Below are 20,295 nucleotides of genomic sequence, written 5' to 3'. Positions count from 1 at the left end.
AAGCAAAAACATGAATCAATTTCGTTAATTATGATTTGAAACGTGATTTTCATTAGTTTAACTAATAAAAATTATTATCTTTGAATAACAGATTTGGTGTCGTGATGTAATAATTAATTATGAGAAAATGAAACCACAAACTATTTTACAAACTTTAAATATGGTATTGCTTTCTATAAAAAAAAAATTCAAATATGGTAAGTGGTTATTAGTAAGTAAAAAAAAATGTTAATGGTGGGTTCAGATGAGAATTAGTAAAATTTTGCCACATTAATAACTTGTAAAAACATTGTAAAATAGTTTGTTGTCATAATATTAATTATGAAATGAATACCATAAATTTGTCATTAACCTATAGATCAAACAACATTTCTGGGTGTTTTTAATAAAAGGGTTTATGTTTGAATTCATTTCGCTCCAAAAAAAAAAAAAATAACAAAAGTCCAAAATAAACAGATATATCAAACGGATTTTTACTCATTGTATTTTTGGGTTACAACTTACAGAGAAGTCCAAAATAATGTCTTTTCACTAAATGCTACCAATTTTTTTCCTCCTTTTACTATATATAAATGCTACCAAAATTTTTATATATATATATATATATATATATATATATATTCTAATTTCGTCTTATCATACGTGTATTATTTAATGAATTTGGTAAGGGAAACAAATTCTGTTCCATCCATGAATCCAAGAAAAATTCTGTGGGCAATTTAATCCCTAGCGGCGTAGCCATACTACTCCCCCAATCGATTTCTACCTTCAATTCAATGCATCTTTTATTTTTTATGATTTTTAAGAATCAATTCAATGCATCTATATCTATGTACTGTTTAACTGAAGCAAAGGACAGTAAATATGTTTAATAAATTATTTTAGAAAAATTTTAACATTATTTTTAAGAAAAATGTAAAAAATAGTAAAAAAATTAATTATTTCCTATAAAAGTGGTTAAAAATATATCTTAAACAAATTTTTTAAAAATATCAGTTAACTATTCCTAATATATACAATCAAATAACCAAGAAAATGAGGTTAAAAAGGTAGAAATATAAAAACCATCCATTTTTATTAATACAATATATTACCAATTTTTTTCAAAGCTATCCAATTTGTTCCAAGTTCACTGCTCCACTGCTCTTTCAAGTCAATCCACTTATCTTGGTTTCTCTCACAATTATTACATTATTATGAAAATTATAAGCGGATAGAGCACCTAGTAGTCAACGATAGACGAGAAATGCTATTTCTATAATACTTTCGCAATAAATTTTAAGTGTTAAGTTGTTACATGCGTTATTGGTGAGGCAAAAAAGTCATTTTAATAGTAAATTCAAAATTATAACCAATAACAACTAACCAGTCATGATTTGTTGTAAAGTATTGTGAAAATATTATATACTTTACACCTCTTTAGATAAACAACCGATATCACTAGAGAAGGAAAAACAGTTCAGGTAGACTATACCTGAGAAATGCAACAGACAAGATTTTCATAACAATTTTTAAATAGAAAGTTGTTATTAGTTGACATTAGTAGCTCACGATATTTTTAGAATAATCTCTAAAAAGTAAATTGTGAAAATACTATGAACCTAACATTACTTTCTCATGACACAAATTCAAAATTTTTGTTTTTGTTTTTATTTATTTATAGAAACTCAATAAAGTACATGTGAATGTGAGGTTAGGAACTTAGAAGTTAGAGCTAATAGTTGAATTGTAATCAGTGGCACCACTGTAAAAATTAAGAACCAAGTAAAGAGAGAATAACAAAAAGAAAAATATCGCAGAGAAAAGGAAGGAAAGAAAGAAAGAAAGAAAGAAAATGAAAGCTTGCTACTGAGGAAAGAAGCAAATCTAAGATATCTAAAAAACCAAACGACAACATCAACAAAAAAAGGAATTCATTTTCTCGGAGGAGAGAGAAAGTGCTAGAAAATTTTTTCCATTTTCTCATTTTCTCGCTCTAGTGGTAGTTGGAACCGAGCGATCTCTCTCTAGTGGGATCCGTACTCTCAGACAGAGCAGTAAATGCGTTTAGATCCGAGTGTCCGATACGGCTATTCCTCGCATTGGTTTTTTTTTTTTTCTTTTGGATTCTTCGAGTTTTTGAGATCGCATTTCAACGCAGTTTCTCGCTGTCTTTGAAGAGATTTTGACTTGGAGTTTTGGAGGAGGAGGAGGAGGAGGAGGAGAAAGAAAACACGCTTTGTTGGTAAGTGAAGCTCTCTGCGAATGTTCAATTTCTGAACTCACAAATTGTGGCTTTAGTGCTATTCCTGGAAACTTCAATTAGGGCTTTTGCTTCAGTGTTCTAGTAGCACAGTGTCTGGATATTTTTAGCCCGACGAGGAAAATCTAGGGTTTCGTGTTGATCTGCATTGTGAGAGAGTCGCAAATTGGTGATATTTTTTGTGTTTTTTTGTTTGTTTTTATTTAGTTATGAACGTTGAGGCTCTACATTTTGATTGGTACAACTGTTTGAATAGTTGAAGGTTTGTTTATGCTCTTATGCTTCAATGTACAACAAAGATTCTGTGTTGAGTTTGAGTTGACTTGGTCCTTCAATGTCTGATTTTGATATGGGTATTGGAATCAATATAATTTGTTGAATATTGCTGAGTCGGCGAGTTGAAACTGAGTTTTGGTGTTTTTTTTTTTGTGTGTATGAAAGTGATTGTGGGCTTGAGTTATTTTTGTTGTTACTGAGCTGAGATGGATAGAATGTGGAATCGGTTTTGGTACAACTGTTGTTTAATTTCGGGGCGTGTGGAGAAGTTGTTGTGGTGGTGACCATTTTGAGAAGTGTAGTTTAGGTGTCCAAGATGCCTCCGTCTCCGGCACTGAGATACTCTCCGGGGAGAGAGATGAGAGCTAGCAACCACAAGCGAGGGCGGAGTTTGGAGAGCGGATTGTTGTTCAGGGAGAAAGACGATGATCTTGCTTTGTTCAACGAAATGCAGACCAAAGAAAAAGAGAGTTTCTTGCTTCAGTCCTCCGATGACATTGAAGACACACTTTGTAATCTTCTATACCGACCTTGGTTCTGTAATTTGGATATATGTTGTGTGTACAGTTTGGATTTTTTTTTCCTTAAATTTATAAAATTTGGTGTCTTCTTGCTAATAATGTGCTGCATTTTGCTCTGTGAATTTGAATTGTTCTTTACAGCTACAAAGTTAAGACAATTTTCAGATTTTAAGCTTGGAATAACCATTCCAGTTCGAGGAGAGAGTAGTGACCTGCTTAATGCTGAGGAGGAGAAGAATGACTACGATTGGTAGGCTATCTTTTTTCTTATTATGAAGTTTTCGACTTTCCAACTCTGAACCACTATATAACTACTATGGTTCCACGTATATTGTAGTGATGGAATTTAACAGGGTAATAGTTTAAGTATCTTGCTACAAAAACAGAAATTCTATCATCAAGCAAAAAGAAAAGCATTTACTTATGGCCCAACTAAAGTTGTCTATGTGCGTTAGTACACTTCAAGATTGTAATTTATTTATCTGATAATCAAGTCCTTTCATCAAAACGCTGGAAACCCCTCGGCAAATTGTCAATTTCCTCACATAGCCATAAGTGTATAGTTGTCAATTTATTCAAATTACATTGAATTGTTACTCCTGCATGATGGTTTTAGCTGGAATCAATACATAAGAATGGGGTGAAGAGTGAGGTTGTGGGTTGAAGGCCCACTAGGTGTGTTTGTAACTTATCAATAAAAACAATTCAATACATTTCACTTGTCTTGGTTCCAATGGAAATCCTGGTGTTATTGATTTTGCAGGTTATTAACTCCTCCTGATACCCCATTGTTTCCTTCATTGGACGATGAGCCACAAGCAGTTACTACTGCACCCAGGGGCCGACCACGGAGTCAACCTATTTCAATATCAAGATCTTCCACGGTAAGTGGTGAGATCAATTTAATGGATACAATCAGATTGATTCTCTAAAAGATTTTTATTTTTTATTTTTAAAATGAGTCATTTCTTTATGCTCCATCTGTTCACATAAGACGTGTGTGTTTTTGTAGATGGAGAAGAGTTACAGAAGTAGTAGGGGTAGTCCCAGTCCAAATCGCTTAAGCTCATCTCCTCGGTCTGGGAATAGCACCTTCCAGTCGAGGGGAAGGACCTCACCAACACCCCATTCCAGTCCACCTCCAGGTGTACGGAATGCTACTCCATCACGGAGACCATCTACTCCTCCAAGTAAACCCTCAACACCTGCTCCAAGGTCTTCTACTCCGACTCCCCGGAGGATGAGCACTGGGTCCAGTGGTGCCATAGCCTCACCAGGGATTAGGGGAACTTCCCCTATAAAGACAAGTCGGGGGAACTCTGCTTCACCAAAAATAAGGGCATGGCAAGCAAATATTCCAGGTTTCTCCTCTGATGCACCTCCCAATCTTCGTACTTCTCTGGCTGATCGACCAGCATCGTATGTGAGGGGTTCCTCACCAGCATCCAGAAATGGTAGGGAATCTACCTCAAAATTCAACAGGCAGTCAATGTCTCCAACAGCTCCTAGAAGCATCAGTTCATCTCATAGTCATGACCGAGACAGATTTAGCTCTCACAGCAAAGGTTCTGTGGCATCATCTGGTGATGATGATGTAGACTCTCTACAATCCCTTCCTGTGGGTAGTTTAGACCGAGCAACTTCAAGGAGAGTCAGTGCATTATCAAATAACCGGACTTTGGCCTTTTCAAAGAAACCAGCTAGAATAGTGTCCTCAACATCTGCTCCCAAAAAATCATTTGACTCTGCCTTTCGACCGATGGTATTTTTTTTCTTCATTTAATTCATTTAAAATTTTGTCTGTCATTATCGGAATTTGGCAAGTGAGCATCAGATGAGTTGAAAATAAGAATTGTTCTCACGTCTGTAGTTGAGATCAAGTGACAAAACATAAAGGTTTAGTAACCTCAGATATGTTGGCCAATATGCATAAAATCTCATACTCTTAGCTTCAGTTGAATTTACTATTATGCAGTCCTTTTGTTTGCTAGTAGATTTCTGAGGACTCGGCCCCCCCCCCACCCCCTTCTCCCTCTCCTTTTCCCCAATGTTTTTGTAGCGATATGTTGTTGTGTGCTCACCTATGAAGACTTGTCAATTGATATTTAACAGTAATGGTATCTGAGAGGTTTAGTAATTCAATGTTTGTGCAGGATAATAGGAAAAGTCCTCAAAATATGTTCAGGCCACTCCTATCTAGTGTCCCCAGTACCACCTTTTATGTTGGAAAAGCAAGCTCTACACATCGTTCTTTGATATCTAGGAATTCCTCTGTTACAACAAGCAGCAATGCAAGTTCTGATCAAGGTACGAATGCTGCACTTGATACTGAAGGTAGTGACCACAACCAGGATGATGCGGCAAGTGAAAGTGGGAAAGTTGCATATCCTGATGTTCATGAAGAAGTGTTTGCCTTTGATAAGATGGATGTAGTAAATAAGGACGTTGGGCATGAAATGCATAATGTGTCACTTCACCTACAGCACGGTGACTTTGATAAAGGCCCTGCAGTTGAGTATGATCATGCTGAAAACTCTATTCACCATGGTGTTGTGATGGAAATCCTTGCAACTTCCGAAGTTTCTCAAGTCAAGGCTGAATCTTCCGATGTTTTTATTCTTGAAAATATGGCACTTTGTTTAAAGTGTGGTTCTAGATATGTTGCTGATGAAGTGGAATCAGACATTAAACTTTGTCCAGAATGCTGTACGAAAGACAAACTTTTGAGTGTCATAATTCCAGATACAACAATTACTGTTGCTGAAAACTCGCCGGTGATGTCCATGACATTTTCTGAAGAAGAAAAACCTTCTGATGAGATGGAGCCCCTGATGGTTGTACCTGAATTTCCACACATCACTTCTGTGGGTGAACCAAAGGTTTCCCAGGGTGAAGAGAATGCTGAGCAAGGCCGGACTTTCTGGAGTGAACAAAACCAGAATTACTCACAAGAATCTGCGAGGTCATTGGTAGAGGAAGCTGAGCATAGACATGCCAATCAGCAAGAGATGGGCCAATCAATTGTTGATTACAGCATGACTGATGATGGCACTGGAGGTCAGCAATTGCATCACTTTAATGACTATCCAAATTTGGAGGTTGACTTTTCAGAAGGTACAGGCATCTCCATACTGCTGAAGAGGTCAAGCAGTAGCAAAGGGCCTGTTATTCGGGGAAGGACATTTACCGCTTCTACGATACCTTATGATGATTTGTCTTATGCAAGAGACAGTGCAAACAGTATGAGAAGCTCCATTGGGCATAGCAGTTTCTCAGCATCATCCTCTATTGATTTCAGCTCTTCTAGACAAACAGAAACTCGTGTACAACGGCAATTAAGTAGCAGGAAATTGGACATGGAGAACTACAGATTTGACATTAGCACCAAACCTCAAAGCACCGGGTCGTCTTTGTCTGGATTTTCAAACCATGTTCGCCAAGGGTCAGGTCTTGCATCGAGCACACTTACAGAAGAGAACTTTGAGGTTTCTCTTGCCAATGTGGAACGTGATGTGGAAATACGTACTGCTTCTGAGGAACAAGTGCTAATGTCAGAATATGCAGAAGCAGATGTTACTTGTAAATCTTTAACCAGGACTCCTGCTGTTCAGAATGATAATTTTGAATGTAACAATGGTAATAGAACCATTGATGCTTTCACCTCGGAATTGTTGAGTTGTGTAGTCGGTGTTCAGCTAGAGGACGGTTCAGTAGCATTGCTTCCAAATTATGAAGATCGTGCTGTTTATGAAAATGGCGAAAACTTCCCAGACAATGCTTGTGTCATGGATATGGAAGCATCTATTAGAACTTCAAAGTCCTCTTTTGGTGAGGAGCTTACCATGCTGAATAACAGTATTGATGGAGTGGATGTCCTACAGATTATTTCTCACAGTTCTTTGGTTACTATGCCAGAATTAGAAACTGAAAAATGCTGTCAGAGCACCCCTGGTTCACAGATTGATGATGCTTCTCAGATATTGAAGAGCACCAAGGGTGAATTGCAGGACTGTTCGATTCCAAGCTCTTCAGAGGGGGATTTGATTGCTCCTGTTTCAGATCATAACACCTCCAATCATGCAGATGGCATCATTGGTAAGCTTCTCGAGTTTTATTTTTTGTTATAGTTGAGATTTGCTCTGTCATAATTGAATCAAATTGAGTGCCAATGACGTGTTTGGTATTTCCATTTTTGGTCTGAACATTTTTATTTATTTATTTGTTGAGGAGATTGATCTGAACATTGTAATGCTCTAACCAATGATGTCTATCAAACCTTAAATGTCCATAGTTGCTCCTGTCACATAAGTGAGTGTTCTGGTATCTCAACATTATTTATGTATCTTTAGACAAGCTTTGATAGACTTGTCATGAATGATCTTGGTGACTGAATTTGTTAAATATTGCTTCAGCATGTCTTGCAATAATAATGTGATAGACTACATTATCATGGTTTGCACTCTGACATACAAACAGGGAAAAAGTGAAGTGTCCTATGAATGGTGGTGTTCATATGCCTAATGCCAAATGAATGATACTTCTTGTCCAATTCATTGTATCCTCCTGTTATCCCATTCATTGTATATTTGTTCACATGCTTCCATATATCCTTATGATGCTATGCAACTTGATTTGGCCTCATCCTTTATACATGTTAATTTCATTTGCTTAAAAAGTGAAAACTTTACATCGTAAATGAGGACTGCACTTGTATTTACTTTCTGCAAATTATTTCCTGATCCAGAGCATATCATGAAACCCATCTTTTCTAGTTGGATTGTCTATAGCTTTGTCTCTGTTACCAACTCTTACTCCATTATGCACTTGACTTCATGTTAGTACAACATCTATCATGTGCTAAAGCCCTATTTATGTAAAGTGAGCAAGTCTTAGCTAAGTTATCTGACAATTTTTTTTTTTAAAATATTTTTAACAGAGGAATCAAAAGTAATGGTAGAGTGTCAGGGTGGAAGTAAAGCAAGAAGTCTTACACTTGATGAGGCGACGGATACAATACTTTTCTGCAGCTCCATTGTTCATGATCTGGCTTGCCAAGCTGCAGCCATAGTGATGGAGAAGGAAAGTTCAGTCCCGTTGGAAGGTTCCCGGCCAACAGTTACAATATTGGGAAAATCAATTTCCGATAGAAAGGTTCCACGGGGCAGGACTGCGACCAAACGTACTTCAAGAGCCCAAAAAGCCAGGCAAAGACAGGTGGAAACAGATGCGAAAATTCCTTCTAATAAGACTCAGAATGATGAGAATGTGGATGAATCTTTGCCCCACATTGTTGGGCTTCCTAACAAGGTGGACAGCATGAAGCCTCCTCCTCCTCCAAAGCTGGAATCCAAGTGCAACTGCACAATAATGTGAAAGTATTTTTTATTCAGATCGTGCTTATGGTGCCCCCTGCCATGCTACTCCCTTGTATTTTAATGGTTTATGTTTGAAGGGCTGTTTGAATTACTGCCAATTGGTTTCTGATGATCCAATTAATTTGTAAGAAATGCCATGTTGTTTTGGTGCCGTAATTGTAAAGTTTTGTTGTTGTTAGGCTGATATTTAGTGAGAGGCACTGGAGGTTTGTGTTCGCTCCAGCAGCCACATTCTTGTTCTATTTGGTTCCAGTCCTCCATAAGAGATGTGAACGAAATGAGAAATCCCACTCATTCTTATTCATTATGATTGTGAAAATATATCTTGATTTAATTAGCACTTCCTAGTTGAACAAGGCAGCATTATTTGCCTACTTGTGTGAAACCCTGTTAGAGCAATAATGGATGTATAATGCGAAACAATAGCAGTAATTGGTAAGTTTACCAAAATGACTTTTTTTCTCAAGGCACTCATATGCAGTTGTGCGTGTGCTATTTTCTTCTTTCTGGGTGTGGTTGTTTACTTTACTAAGTAAAAAATGGTTCTAATAATCCTTTTTTTTTTTTGGGTAAAAGGCTCTAATAATTTTCTCTCTTATAACTTCTTTTAAGCTATACTGAAACAAGGTTTCTCACTTTAACTTCGTGTTCTCACTCAACAATTTTTTAAAAATATATTAGTATTATGCTTATGTGATAAACGGATCAATTAATATTTATTGATAATTATATGTAAACTAATATGTAACTTGTGCTTATGCACAAGAATAATGAATTGAAGTGGTGCTATTGATGTTAGTTTGAGTAATTAAATATATATGGCGTAAGTTTGACTAGGACATTTGAAGGTACTAAAATGATTTTTCCTTGCAATTTTAATGATATGGGTTATGTCAAATTTTTCATTACACTGCTATTATGTATATAATTTTGAAAATCACTATTGGATACTACATATATAATATCAATTCATTATCACTGTTCGTGAAATTATACTAAATACAACACAAAATAAAAGAATAGATTGGTTCAATAGTATATCCTAAATTGAATGGGGATAGGTGCATGAGATTGTTTAGCTCAACTATAGTTCGTTACATTGAAGATCTTCACATACAAAATATCTAAATGGAAATAATATAAAATATAAACTCATTAGTTCAGAAAAAAATAACAACAAAAATCTAAATTTAATTTATATGATAAGTTAATAAAGGCAAAATCTAATTTTGATTTTAAGTAAATTATATATATATATATATATATATATATATATATATATATATATATATATATGCTTATTTATATTGGACTCCTCATTTTCTACACTTAATTAACTCACTTTACATAAAAATTAAAAAAATTTAGATTAAATGGGACATGCAAATTAGACTCTAATTGAAATCTAATTTTTATACTAAATTAACTCACTTGGTACAAAAATTTTAAAACTTAGATCAGATAAGACACATGACGCAAAATTAAATTCTAATTGATTTTTTTTTTTGAGAAACAAACAAACAAACAAACACACACACACACACACACACACACACACACACATATATAGAGGAAGAGGGATGAGAAGGGGTTTCACTTGCTCCGCGACACTAACTACCGCCGCATGCAGTTTTGGTGTTGGCGTGTGAGTGTATTTCCTTATTTAATTGAATTTCAATTTGAAATCTAATTGGATTTTCTCTCATGACTATTAATATATATATATATATATAAATTAAAAAATAATAGTATAAATATTCAATATTCAATCATATGAAAAAATAGGGATTGTATAAACTTCTTACACAGTTGCACTTTTGCCTGTAGCGCAGCCAAGTTAAGTATACACAAAACATAAATTATTGAAGAGTCGGTGCAATTTAGTGGCGGCATCATGAATTTTTTATGAGGGGATCATTCAAATTCATGTTAAAAATGTTGGCAATAATCTTTTTGTTTTGGGATCTGGTTTCCTTAGGCATTTATTAATAAACAATTTTAGGAAATATTTAATATCACTTTCATGCAAAATATAAAAAAATTAGTAGATTTTTTCTTTTCTTATAAAAAGTTTCTAAAAATATTTCATAAATTAATACCTTGTGAACTTTTTCCTTTTGTAAATAATATTTTCTTATTTTATTTTGATCATTAAGATAATAAAGTGAGATGTTTTCTCGTAACCCATGATTTGAAGAAAGAATTTTCAAATCAATAAGAATTCTCTTATCAGAAATTTATCCATAGTACTAGAAAGAGAATAACTCTGTTTGTTTCAACGATAATACTTTCTAGAGAATGAGTAATTTTCAAAAAGTTTATATATATATATATATATAAAACTATCTTTTTTTTTTTTGTATTTGGTAGCAATCTTAAATGAGTTGAAAAATAATCTCCTAAATTATTTAACTTGTTGTGAGATAGAGTTATTTTTCAAAAAAAAAAAAAAAAAGGAAAATAAACTCTAAAAATAGGTCATATTTTTCCTGTTAACCAAAAATAGTTTTCCTTTGACTTATTTTTTTTATGCTACCAAACACTGAAAAACATTGGATAAACTATAAGTTCATCAGGCATATTATTTCTTAATATATTGAAGTTATTAATTATTGTTGCTAAGATTATTAATTTTTTTTAAGAAACAAACAAACTGCTAAGCACACACATTACCATATTTTAGATCAAATTGATTTGTTATTGGGATTTTTATTTTTGTCTCAAAAGACCAAGATAAAGGTTGGTGTTATTTATTTATTTTTTTTTATAGAAACAAATACACACACACAAGGTTGGTGTTAAATTGGGTTGTTATTGAGCTTCTTTTAGGGTGTCCAAATTTTTATTTTAATTGGTGAAAAAAAATTGATATTTAAAAAAAGGTCGAAGTTAGGTGTAGATACCGCATTTTTTACCCCTTACGACTTAGGCCCTCGTTCCTTAATGATGTCAGAATTCTAAAGCCCAAGGTTGGTTTAGGGCTAAATCAGATTGAAATTAATGTGAGGAAAGTGTTTTTAGGAAAAAAATGTAACTATTTTTTGAATTAAATAAGCTATTTTTGGAAAAGAAAGGCCACGGAAACCCTAGGGCATATGTACATATACACACCTATGCGCACGCATGCGCCAAACTTGTGTGCGCATACTAGGGTTTCAAAGCTATGAAAGATAAGTTTTCAGCATTTAAAAGTTGGTTTTGGAATGAATTCCACATCGTTTGGGAGTTGTTTCAAACCCCCATTTTTTGACTATAAAAAGTCATACATGGTATCTTTTCAAAACACATAGAAAATCCTAAAGGAAAACACAAGATTCACTAGAAATAGTGAGTCAAAGAGGGAGTTTTCATAAAACATTCTCAAGTCAATTATGAAGAAACTTAGAGGGTAAGTTTTGCATTTTAGCTTATTTATTATTAAAATGTATTCACCATTACATTGTATCAAATGTGCCTAACCAATTAGCATAAGACATATTATGTCATGACTAAAATGACAACAGATAGGTAAAGAGTATTGTAACTCAACTAGTACTTGTTGGTGTTTTTACATGAGACATTCAGGGTTCAAATACTCTACTTACCTTTATTGTATTTGTAACTATTGAATTATAATACACAGACGCATAACAACAACTATCGATGCCTCATGGTTGCTCGACCACCCCTCGCGGTGACGCTTGCGTGCTTCTCCCTCCCTTTTGGGAGGAGGGGTAGTATGCAAGTGCATACGAAGCTCGGAGCTCGGGTGCTTGTGGAGGAATGTTGTATCTCGGGTGTGTGATTGAAATATGAGTTGATTTTAAGGAAATTACCAAGGGTAAATGAAGTCCCCACCAATCATTGGGTTTTTTCTATGGTGTGATTGGTTACCCTGACTCTATTTGATTTTATACTGATCCTAAGCTAAGAAAAAGGTCGTTTTTTCTAATCTAATGTAGATGGGCAAAAAATCTTGATTCTTGAGTTTGGAAGCTTGGTTATGTGTGGGGAAGGTGTTAGGCACCCTGCAACGATTGTCCGTAGATAATCATTTGTTCTGGTAAAATCATTGATGATGCGAGGAAAATCAGTAGGCTAGATGCTTCGGACTTGAAAGGACTACTTGCTCTATCGATGGCCTGGAAAAGAAAGAAAAGCGATCAAAGGTGACCGGGGTTGCCGGCCAAGAACCTTCCGATGGCAAAGTTAGTTTTCTCTCTATATTTTCGGAGTTCCAACTTTTTGGGAAATATAAAGCGTACTTTTTTCTGGTCTGAATGGGTGTTTATATAGTGTCCTAGGAACAGTTATTGGGCTTGTAACCTCCCCTGGATTTGAGGAGGTGTGAGGGTTCAAGGATAACTTCCACAACCGTTTAGGAGTTATATTTTCTCATATAACGGTCACCGAAAATTATGCGTATGTTATGGAATGGTGACATGTACTCAGGAATTCCGAAGTGTAAAAGGCTCGTCTAGGGGTCCTCTTGTGGATGAACCTCTTCAAGACGAGGTTGATAGCTTTCCTAGGACGAGTGCTGCGGGTGTGTTTTCATCTATGGACGACCATGGACGTTAGCCTCGTCCTGGTGCTTTCTTTTGGACGACTGCTGGTGTGGATGACCATGGACGGTCTGGAGTACTTTTATTTTTCTTCATTCCTCATCAGTTGCCCCTTCGTCTAGGGGTCATGCAGGACATCACCAAACTTCAGGACGAGTTTTCCAAGAACATTTATTATTATTATTTTCTATTTTATTTGTTTTTCAGACAGCGTACCACGTGTCATGCTTTCATAGGTGATTGGTCACGTCGACTTACCTCCTCGAGGCAGATGCCACGTGTCGCTTTCTCATTGGTCTCGTCGTTGTGAATACCAAGACTTCTCTACCTATAAATAGTGGTTTCCCTCTCGTGCCCCTCTCATTTTTCCAGATTTTCTATTTTGACACTTCTCGTCCATCGCCTCGTCTAGGAATGTTTTCAGCGTCCTTAGTATCTTTCTTCTAGAGCCAGGTATTCCCCTTACTCTCACTCTCAGGCTTTCCTTTTTAAGCTTTAGGACGTCTGAAATGGCTACCTGTTCATCTAGCAACAGTGTAGACAAGGCCATAGACGAGTATCATGATTCTTCTAGCTATAGCACTTCCAGTAACGATAGTAGTAGTAGTAGTGGCCACACAACGGAGGAATATACCTCTGGTGTTCCTGGAATTCCCGCTGAAACCTTACAAGAAAATCTTAGGACGAGGGCAGCCTCTGGAGTTGGTACCTCGACGAGCGTCCCGCCGTCCCCCCTTTTGGACGAAGAAGAAATTGTGTATAGTTGTGCTATAGAAATCCCTTCTAAGACGGACGAGAAGATGTTAGACGCTCTTAGGAGTTGGTTCCAAATTCTAAACGATTTGAATCCTAGGTTAGCCGTCTAAGGGGAATGGTATTGCCAACCCCGTTTAGGAATAGGTATTTATGAAGCTTATTTGCTAGGGGGGCTTAGATTACCTTTAAATGCCTTCGCTAGAGAATTACTCACTAGGCTGGGCTTGGGAGTTTGTCAGTTTAACCCCAATGCGTGGAGACTTATTGTCTTTATGCAAGTCTTGTAGAGGGAGGTATTTAATGGGAACCGTCCTATCACCGTGGACGAGTTTCTGTACTGTTATAAACCCTCTGAGATAAGTCAATCTTTAGGTTTTTATCAATTCACAGCTAGGGGCAATGATTGTAGGTTGATTAAGTCTTTGCCTTCGTCTAACAGAAACTGGAAGACAGAATTTTTCTTTGTCTCTAGTTTCTGGGCGGGGCATCCTATCGAGGTTGGTAGAGATGCATTTGCCCCGTATACTGGAGAATTAGGGAACCTTCGTCAAGAAGGTATGTTATGTTTTTCCTTCATTCTTTTTTTTATTTGTTTCGTTATCTTTAGACAGTTGTTTAACCTTAATTTTCCTCTCTTTTCTCAGCTGTTAGATGTCCTTCTCTAAGTAAGTTTCATCGTGACCGCGTCCACAGAGCTCGTCTACACCCCGAGAGGAATTTTCACTCGTTGGTGACTCTTCGACGCTTGCACAAGTGGGGACTTGGCCCTAATCCATCTGCTGAAGCCCTTGCGCATGAGCAAACTGTCCGTAGACGTGAGTGCTTTTCTTACTTGAAATTTTGAATTTTTTTTTTCATATACATACATATGTACATGTATTTTTTAGGAATGGCAACCATGAAAGAAAACAAAGGGAAGGAAGTGATCGATGAGACGACTAGACTTGAAGTTCAATCTCAGCCTTGTCCTGCTGCTGGAGACAAAAGGAAAAGCTTGTCCAAAAACTTGGACTTGGGAAGCTTACCCAGTCGTTGGGGGAAGAAGACCAAGCATGGATCGTCCAGGCCTGAAATTGCTAAGTCTGACCCTCCTTCCTCCTTGCCGTCCATCACAGTCGTTGATGTTGACTCGTCTACACCTGTTGGCGTCACTCCGTCCAAAACCCTTGCTCCCACCTCGTCTGAGCCTCCTTAAAGGATTTCTATGAACTTACTGGAGAATGAGGATTTAGCCTGGGAACGATTTCAAGAGGCTGTAATAGGTGAGGACGTGGCTGCGTGCTACGATATGTCTTTGAAGGAGTTTGAGCATTCTGGTGTCCATGATCTTTTTAAGTTGAGCACCTTTGTCTCGTCTTGCTTTAGCAATGTTATCTATTGTCATTTTTATCTCTTGAATCTTCTTGTCTTCTATGTAGGCAATGTCGAAGTTCATAGTTGCGTCCAGGCAGGCCACGGAGATGGACAAGACGAGAATCCTTCTTGAAAAAAGAATAGAGGAGATTAAAGACAACTGTAGAACTTGGGCCGAGGTGGCGAATAAGGCCAAGGACGAGGTTAAGGGGTTGAATGCTTTAGTGGGGGAGCTGAAATCTAATGCTGCTAAGAAGGACAATCGTCTTAACTTTCTTCAAAAGAAGAACGACGAGTTGAGTTTCCTTCTCAAGAAGGCTAAAGACGATGCAGTGGAGGAGTTCAAAGCGTCCAAGGAGTTTACCAACCTACTAGACACCAACTATGCAGCAGGGTTTGAAGATTCTAGAATGGATGCTATAGAAAACTTTCCTGGAGTTGACTTTAGCACTATTAAACTCAACCTTGGTGGTGCTACAAGTTCTCTCCTCCAAACAGGCTTAGACGATGTTAATATTGAGGATGATGCCACCACAAAGCCATCTCAGGACGACCCCAATGTTGATGCCCCCCCTTCTTGAAGACGAAATTTTTAACTTAGAGTGCTATTGTTGTTCTGTTTTTCTTTTAGTTTGGTCCATTGTTTTTTGGACCCTTATTAAGATGTATTTGAGTACAATTATCTCGTCCAGAGTGTTCTAGACGAGTTTATTAACAATTTCCTTTTAAGGCTTATTTTATAAGGGTTTTTGGACGGTGGTTGTCTTCCCTCTTTAGACTAATGAATATTTACTTTTATCCATTATTTATTGTATGGACGAGTTTATCCACTATTTTCACCATTAATGTCATTGGCCTTTAAACAGTCTGTGTTCTAAGTGTTGAATGGTCGTCCATGTGATTTTCTTATGGACGACCCACCTAAGCATGGACGTCTTTGTTAGCCAGTCAAATCTTTATAAGTGTAACTCGTCTTAGGACGACAATGATGACTTTGCCAGTCTTTTACCTCGTCCTTTGGGCAATTATCACTCGTCTCCTTGCAAGACGCTTATAATGTTTTACTCGTCCTAAGACATTGAGGCATCTTGGCTAGATACTCGTCATTGGAACTTTATGCTTTAACGTATGCCTTTTTCTTGTCTATCTACTTCTTAGACGAGTATGCCTTAGCTTTTTCTTTTTGCTTTATCCTCATTTCGAGGAAAGCTTAGACGAGTATGCCTTAGCTTTTTTTATCCTCATTTCGAGGAAAGCTTATGAACGTTACATCCCTGCGTCCAGAGATTTTCATTCGTCTTAGGCTTTTGCCTCCCTTGTGGGTATCATTATGGAAACTGGATTTGTGCATTAAATATATTAGAAATCCAAACCATATTATTGCATGAACATTGTCCACAAATATGGCACGCTTAGAAGTTGGTGCCTTATTAAAATACTTAAGAAAATACATAACCTCGTCTTTTACAAACCGATCTGTAGACAGTGCAAAAGTTTAAGAACTAGTGCACTTTTTATTCTTAATACACACTATAGTAGTAATAAGAACACAACAGTAGGTATAAGTAAACACATAGATCGTGGCTGTAGCTGTCCATAGTATCAACCTCGTCCCTGGATTATTTCGTCCAAGTTCATCACTGATAGTACCTCCTCAGGTGTTCCACGTTCTAGGGGTGCTTTAACTTTCGTCTGTCCAGGGCCTCCAGGTAGTATGACCCCTGCCTCTTGCAGTTGATTACCCTGTAGGGTCCTTCCCAATTGGATCCCAATTTTCCATGAGCTGGATTCCTAGTTGCTAAGGAGACTCTTTTGAGAACAAGGTCCCCCACAATGAATCGTCTGGGTTTCACCATGGCATCATGCTGCCTAACCATAATATTCTTGTATCTTGCTGTCCTTTGCTCCTCATCCATTCTTACCTCGTCAATAAGATCGAGGTCAAGACGAAGTTGTTCCCCATTCTCTCTCTCCTGATACTTCATCACTTGATGATTAGCTATATGAACTTCTGCCGGTATGACGGCTTCACTTCCATAGGCTAAGGGGTCTCTCCTGTCGGAGTTCGTACAGTCATCCTGTAGGCCCAAAGAACACCTGGTAACTCGTTTGGCCATATCCTTTTTGCCCCCTCAAGCTGAGTCTTGATGATTTTCAGCAGGGATCGATTCGCTACTTCTGCTTGTCCATTCGCCTGTGGATCGGAGGGTGAGGAATAGTGATTCTTGATTCCAAAATGTTTGCAAAAGTCCCTGAAGGGTGCGTTGTCAAATTGACGTCCGTTGTCCGATACTAGTACCTTGGGTACTTCGAACCTACATAGAATATTCTTCCAAACAAAATTTTTAACATTTTGCTGAGTGATTGTTGCAAGGGGTTCGACCTCTACCCACTTGGTAAAGTAATCGATCCCTACTACCAAAAACTTCATTTGTCTGGTTCCCATGGGGAATGGACCTAGGATATCCAGTCCCCATTATGCAAAGGGCCATGGGGCCATCATTGGCATCTGGTACTCTAACGGTTGTCTAGGGACATTGCTATAGCCCTGACACTGGTCACATACCTTGAAATAGTCCTTAGCATCTGCCTGCATTGTAGGCCAATAATAGCCTGCACGGACGACCTTATGGACTAATGATCTCGCTCCTGAATGATTTCCACATGCTCCTTCATGAACTTCCCTCAAAATATAGTTTGACTCGTCTGGAGCCAAGCACCTTAGGTAAGGTTGGGAAAAACCTCGCTTGTACAGCACTTCGTTTATGAGGACGTATTTGGCTGCCCTGACCCTCAACTTCCTAGCTTTGTCCTTGTCTTCTGGAAGCCTTCCATCTTTAAGATAGATTACTATCGGACTCTTTCAATTTTCTCCCCCTCCTATTTGCTGTATGTCCAGAAAGTCCATGCTTGGCATATATTGGACGTTATCGTACTCGTCCGTAACTCCTCCTGCCGAAGCTGCTTTTGCCAAGGCATCTGCTTCCATGTTTTCCTCCCTTGGAGTTGAACAAAACTTACTGCTAAAAACTTTCGTGCAAGTCGTTTCACTTTGCTGAGGTATTTCTTCATCCGATCTTCCTTGGCATCACACATTCCATTTACTTGGTTGATGACTAGCTGAGAATCTCCTTTGACTATTATCGACTCTGCCCCTAAGGACTTAGCCAATTCCAATCCTTTGAGTAGAGCTTCGTACTCAGCCTCGTTGTTGGTGGTTTGATACTGTAGACGGGCTGCGTACTCCAGCTTATCACCCTCTAGGGACTTTAGTATGACTCTAATCCCTCCTGCATATAGTGTGGACGATCCATCTACATTAATAACCCACCTTTCAACTCCTTCGTCTTTGTCCAACTCATCCTGGTTGGGGGTGAACTCTGCAATAAAATTTGCTAATGCTTGCGCCTTTATCGTGCTCTTTGGAAGGTATCTGATGTCAAACTTGCTAAGTTCCACAGCCCACTGTATTAATCGTCCAGCGGCTTCCAACTTGTTCATTGCCTTCTTTATGGGATGATCTGTTAGGACGTTGATAATATGAGCTTTGAAATAATGCCTCAGCTTCCTAGAAGCTGTAATCAAGGCAAAAGCTAGCTTCTCCATCATCGGGTATCGTCCTTCCGCTCCTCTCATTGCACAGCTTGTGTAATAAACTGGTTTCTGGATTCTCCCTTCTTCCCTGACCAACGCTGAGCTTACTACGTGTGGGGACACCGCCAAATACAAATACAGCTCTTTTCCAAGTATAGACGGACTCAGCAACGGTGCTGTCATGAGATATGTCTTCAAGTCTTGGAAGGCCTTTTGACATTTTTCTGTCCACTCAAATGCCTTCTTGAGGACTTTAAAGAATGACAAACACTTGTCAGTAGCTTTCGACACAAACTTGTTAAGGGCGGCAACTTGTCCGGTAAGAGACTAGACTTCCTTGATATTTTTCGGGGGTTCCATATTCAGTATCGCTTGGATTTTGTCCGGATTTGCTTCAATTCCTCTGTACGAAACCATGAACCCCAAAAACTTCCCCGACAGAACTCCGAAAGCACACTTGTTTGGATTTAATTTCATGTTATACTGCCGAAGTGTATTAAAAGTCTCTTGAAGGTCGTCCAGATGATTTCCCTCGTCCAGGCTCTGTACCAGCATGTCATCTACATAAACCTCCATATTTCAGCCGATTTGAGGATGGAACATGTGGTTAACCAGTCTTTGGTAAGTCGCCCCTGCGTTCTTCAAACCGAAGGGCATTACTTTGTAGCAATATAACCCTTGGCTTGTAATGAATGAGGTCTTTTCTTGATCTGCTTCATCCATCTTTATCTGGTTGTAGCCTGATAAGGCGTCCATAAAGCTCAGCACCCTGTGACCTGCCGTCGAGTCCACCAGTTGGTCAATGCGTGGTAATGGGTAACTATCCTTGGGGCAAGCTTTGTTCAAGTCAGTAAAGTCCACGCACATTCGCCACTTGCCGTGAGCTTTCTTCACCATGACTATGTTCGCCAACCAATCTGGATAATAAACTTCTCGAATGAACTCCACGGTAACCAACTTCTGGACTTCTTCCTTGATGGCATTGTCTCACTCAGGAGCAAAAACCCTCTTCTTCTGGTGCACTAGTTTGGAATAGGGACACACGTTCAGGCTGTGAGTAATAACACTTGGATCAATACCAGGCATGTCTTCATGACTCCATGCAAAGACATCGAGGCTTTTCTTCAAAAACTGGACCAAAGCATGCTTTGCCTCTTCTTCCATGCTCGCCCCAATTCTAGTGAACTTCTCAGGCCTATTCTCGTCCACAGGGACGTCTTCTAACACCTTAGTGGGTTCCACTGCGATCCTTCTCTCGTCTATACTCATTGCCTATATATGCTCATCCATCGCCAACATGGCTAGGTAGCACTCTCTAGCGGCCAATTGATCTCCTTGTACTTGGCCCACTCCGTGCTTGGTCGGGAATTTGATGGACAAGTGGTAGGTGGAGGTTACCGCCTTCCAACTATTCAGAGTTGGTCTTCCAATAATTGCATTATATGACGATGCACAATCAACAACAAGGAAATTTACCTCTTTGGTTATCTACTGTGGATATGCTCCAACGACCACTGGTAATGTGATGGTACCCACTAATTGCACCTTCATTCCTCCGAATCCCACCAATGGCGAATTCGCTAGTCGAAGCTGATCTTGTCCTAGCCTCATTTGCTGGAAGGCGGGGTAATACA

The 20,295-nt window shown here is 38.2% G+C and overlaps 1 protein-coding gene across 1 annotated transcript; it reads left to right on the top strand.

Annotated features, from left to right (window-relative positions):
* Window positions 1-1,780: 1,780 nt before the first annotated feature.
* On the top strand, window positions 1,781-8,754 carry LOC142628210 (uncharacterized). Its single transcript, XM_075802265.1, has 7 exons — window positions 1,781-2,224; window positions 2,684-3,030; window positions 3,181-3,289; window positions 3,803-3,923; window positions 4,052-4,801; window positions 5,193-7,134; window positions 7,976-8,754. Exons 2-7 carry the CDS (start codon window positions 2,835-2,837, stop codon window positions 8,410-8,412), a joined length of 3,555 nt encoding a protein of 1,184 aa, XP_075658380.1. The 5' UTR covers window positions 1,781-2,224; window positions 2,684-2,834; the 3' UTR covers window positions 8,413-8,754.
* Window positions 8,755-20,295: the final 11,541 nt, after the last annotated feature.

The sequence above is a fragment of the Castanea sativa genome, chromosome 3 (assembly GCF_040712315.1).
Source record: "Castanea sativa cultivar Marrone di Chiusa Pesio chromosome 3, ASM4071231v1".
NCBI classification, from domain to species: Eukaryota; Viridiplantae; Streptophyta; class Magnoliopsida; order Fagales; family Fagaceae; genus Castanea; species Castanea sativa.
The sequence above is the reverse complement of the archived record's forward strand: the minus strand, read 5'-3'. Positions and strand labels throughout refer to the sequence as shown.

What these genes read in the sequence shown, in the direction of transcription:
- LOC142628210 (XM_075802265.1), top strand. Translation starts at nt 2,835, where the DNA reads ATGCCTCCGTCTCCGGCACTGAGATACTCTCCGGGGAGAGAGATGAGA. An exon ending in GAGAAGAATGACTACGATTG is followed by an intron (nt 3,290 to 3,802) that starts GTAGGCTATCTT and finishes TTGATTTTGCAG; the next exon opens with GTTATTAACTCCTCCTGATA. An exon ending in ACTCTGCCTTTCGACCGATG is followed by an intron (nt 4,802 to 5,192) that starts GTATTTTTTTTC and finishes ATGTTTGTGCAG; the next exon opens with GATAATAGGAAAAGTCCTCA.